The sequence below is a fragment of the Benincasa hispida genome, chromosome 1 (genome assembly GCF_009727055.1).
Source record: "Benincasa hispida cultivar B227 chromosome 1, ASM972705v1, whole genome shotgun sequence".
In the NCBI taxonomy this organism is placed as follows: domain Eukaryota; kingdom Viridiplantae; phylum Streptophyta; class Magnoliopsida; order Cucurbitales; family Cucurbitaceae; genus Benincasa; species Benincasa hispida.
In genome coordinates this window covers 34,069,732-34,073,270 of record NC_052349.1, presented here as the reverse complement: position 1 = coordinate 34,073,270, position 3,539 = coordinate 34,069,732, and the positions used below count along the sequence as shown (strand labels likewise).

Genomic DNA, 3,539 nt, shown 5'->3' with positions numbered 1-3,539 from the left:
AACGTTGGAGGTTTTTCTTTGTGTTGACGGTCTAAAAATTGGATATAAATAAATGAAAAATGGTATAATTGTCCAAAATTAATACTAAAAGTCCTCTTTAAAAAAAAATCAAATTTTAAGACATTTATAAAATATAGGGTTTTCTTTAGGCCTTCTAGGTAGAAACCATGATCTTAATTCTTTTGATTTCTTAAAGAAGAAAAATATAGTGAGTAGTCTATGGCTTACTAAATTATCATCATATGTCAAGAATACAATGAGACTATTCAAAGTTAAAAATTGTCAATCATATTGTCTAAATTAAACTTGGGACTAATAGAAAGTGAAGCTGCTAAGCTGCTGATTTGCAACTATTTCGAATATGCTCACATTTTGATCAAATTATATGATCTATATCTCCTTGACCTTCAGTTTCTCTAAGACTCCTGATCGTATAAAGGATGCATACATTGAATCTCAGGAATCAAAACTCACTAAATTCTCACAGCTTCAAAGAAACAGAGGAAAAACAAAATCTGGAATAAAAATTATAAACAAACCTACATGGTTTGCAGTTCGTGTCAAAACTTCTCTACTTCGTATGAGGAAATAAAACTAAACAAGCAAATTCTCTTTCTGAAAGAACAGTACTCTCTAAATAAGTTTTTTCTTCTGAAAAAATCGCTTCAAGTACCATATCTGTAAAGTAGAAGCAACAATGCAGACACCCAAGGACATGATGCTATACCACGCAACTCGTGCGTTTGTTCTCTCACTGACCATCCTCATATCTGCTTCTCTGTAAGGATTCAAAATTATATAAATGAGAGTAATGGGTAGATTTTTGTAAGCATCCAGTTTTACTATGGAAACTTAGTTACCTTTCCTTGAGATAGAGTAGATTTTCATGGATAGCTTCGACTGCTCCCTCGAGTTTCCTCAGCTCGAGTTCAACACCCTAAATGAGAACAAGGTTGGGCATTAAAATGATTGAATGGATGTTTCAGAATGTAGTGGAATATGAAAAGGTGAAGAGGAAGTAGTTACCTCAATCTTCTCCTTTTTTGCAACTGATTCCCAATCCTTGGCTGCAATCCCAGTTCTCCAATCAAGGTTGACACTTATCTCAATACCAGCTTGATGCGTGTGGTCAGTCAACCAGAAACATACTAGATAATTACCAGCCTCCGTAGTAGTAAACGCAAACTGGCCATGTGTTACATTCTCTGAGTGATGAAGATTGTTCCCGTATGGAGATGTCACCTAAAGGAGCCCACCATCAATCAGTAAAGTGCAAAACAATAACACACATCAAGACATTAGATGAGCCTACCCATCAACTTGAAAACAAAATCTTTCCACACATTAAGCAAAAACATCGACTTGCACCAAAACTCTACGAGATTACTAATCAAGTCTTTAAAGGTTATGGCTTTATGGGAGGTTTCAGGAAGAACGAAATGCAAGAACTTTCCAAGACAAAGCCAAATTATCCCGGGAAGTTTTCGAATCTGCCATTATCAATGCTTTTTTTTTTTTTTTTTTTGGTGTGAAGATATACATGCCATGAAGAGCCATAGTTTCTCTTTTCTAATTGCATATTGGAAGCATCTTTTGTATACCCTTTTAAAGGACCTCTTCTGTATCTCCTCGGATATTTCATTTATTCAATGAAATCGTTTCTTATCCCCCACCCCCCAAAAAAAAAGGTTATGGAATCATAATCAGTGTCCTGTTGTTTATATGTTCAACATTATTGAATAGACAAAACATTTCATGACCGAATGATAGATATTAATTGTTTACATTACAAGTAGGTACAACCAATGGACAAGCTAATTACCCTAAAATATATGGTGCAGCTGTCCTGGTTGTTTACAACTCTCCATGAACCGTGACTCTATCAGTAATACAGATCAAATGGTCTGAAGCATCGGTAAGTGTAAACTTCAATAGGAGTTGTTCAAGTCTTACCTTATGGGGTTGAAGAGAAATTATATAAGACCAAGAAATAGCAGACCAAGCTTATATTCTAAGAGCAATGACCTTTTAGAGATGCCCAACAGGATACATAGGTTAAGAAACAACCCCTCAATGGAATCCACCAAAGAGATGGCCAAAGCATTTCACCAGAGCATTTCATCTAGAGACTCAAATTGAACTGTAAATAAAGATCTGTCATTGTCAATAACATCAAGACTAGTGTTTTGACACTTTTTTTTTGGGGGGGTGGTTGTTAATACAGAAATACATCCATTTGCAAAATCTAAAAGTTTAAACCATAAAATGACGTAACTTTCAACTAAATTTTTGCCATCCAATTTAAATCGTTATCAGGTGCATGGTGTGTGCCAAGAAAACACTCCAATTAGAATTTTATCATCGTGACCTTCGTGGAAAAGTTCCTTCGAAAACAGACACCCCATATTCAATATTCAACTTATTCATCACCCTCCTAATGAATCATCCTACCAAACAATCACTAGAATAGAAATCATATACATGAAGAACATTTTTTGAACAATTTGCAAAAACCAAATGATATGTGGGTCAGCAGCAGACTTCCAAGGTATTTCTCCTCCCCTTAAAATTAATCCACAACTGTTCCTATAAATGCTTTGAAATAATTGAACAGCAAAAATCAGAAACCAAACAAAATAAAATTAGATGAAAAGGCCTCCATAACAGTAAAGAAAAGATGCTATTCACGGAATTGATCTCTTTCTTTCATCTCACTGCAATGATATGCCTACACGGTTGTGAAAACATCAAAGTTTTGCTCCCTTGAGCAACAAGCCGGAGGTAAAGGTACACATCCATTGGCGCACTGGATTTCCACAAATCAGCATAGCCGAAAAAATCCTTTGGCCCCGTGGATTCAATCAATGAGAAAATCAAATTTTATCTCCAAGAAAAAGAAAAAGGGAGAAGAGCCACAAGAAATAGATCCTAGTTCTCGGCATTTCACAATGGCTCGGTCAAAACTAAACGGGAGAGACAAATCAACATATAAATAGAGCAAGGCAAAAACCAATCGTACCCATCTATTAAGCTTATCAATTTTTTGCTATAGCCCATCAAACAAATTAACGAATCAAGAAATTTGAAACGAAAAACTCCAAGGTATTAATAAAAGAGGCATTGACGAAGAATCAAAGGAAAACAAAAAGAAAAGGAAGAAGGGTTTAATGTGGAAAATTGACCTTGACAGAAATGGTGGGGGAGTGAGTATGATCGGCGACGACGACATAATCGGCAAGAACAACAACGTTGGTCTGGATTTCCTCGGAGACGCACTTGGTCCCAGATGGAGGCAAGTTCAACCAGATTGAATGGGCAGTTCGAACAAGATCCATGGCGAAGAAACAGAGCAGGAACAACGGCAATACAACTTCCCGGCGCATGATGTTTCCGATCACCAAACCTGAAACCTAGAAATCGAATGGAATCTGGTTTGTGGTTAGATCAGATATTAGGAGGAGGAAGAAGAAGAAGAAGAAACCCGTGACTTTAGTAATCGGAATTCTCTCGACTTTCTCTTTGTACTGTATCTCTAAATT

At 36.3% G+C, this 3,539-nt stretch overlaps 1 protein-coding gene across 2 annotated transcripts; it reads right to left on the bottom strand.

Moving 5' to 3' along the window:
• Window positions 1-340: 340 nt before the first annotated feature.
• On the bottom strand, window positions 341-3,539 carry LOC120070281 (transmembrane emp24 domain-containing protein p24delta3-like). 2 transcript variants are annotated; one of them, XM_039022196.1, is made up of 4 exons: window positions 3,183-3,539; window positions 1,027-1,242; window positions 861-937; window positions 341-778 (listed from the first exon to the last, which is right to left on the bottom strand). In XM_039022196.1, the coding sequence occupies exons 1-4, from the start codon at window positions 3,381-3,383 to the stop codon at window positions 634-636; spliced, it is 639 nt and encodes a 212-aa protein (XP_038878124.1). In that variant the 5' UTR covers window positions 3,384-3,539; the 3' UTR covers window positions 341-633. The 2 variants fall into 2 exon arrangements, with proteins under 2 accessions (XP_038878124.1, XP_038878125.1); XM_039022197.1 differs by having other exon boundaries at window positions 658-778; window positions 866-937.

Coding starts and splice junctions, on each gene's coding strand:
- LOC120070281 (XM_039022196.1), bottom strand. CDS start 3,383: ATGCGCCGGGAAGTTGTATTGCCGTTGTTCCTGCTCTGTTTCTTCGCC. Junction 1,243..3,182: donor CCCCCACCATTTCTGTCAAG/GTCAATTTTCCA, acceptor GGGCTCCTTTAG/GTGACATCTCCATACGGGAA. Junction 938..1,026: donor CAAAAAAGGAGAAGATTGAG/GTAACTACTTCC, acceptor GTTCTCATTTAG/GGTGTTGAACTCGAGCTGAG.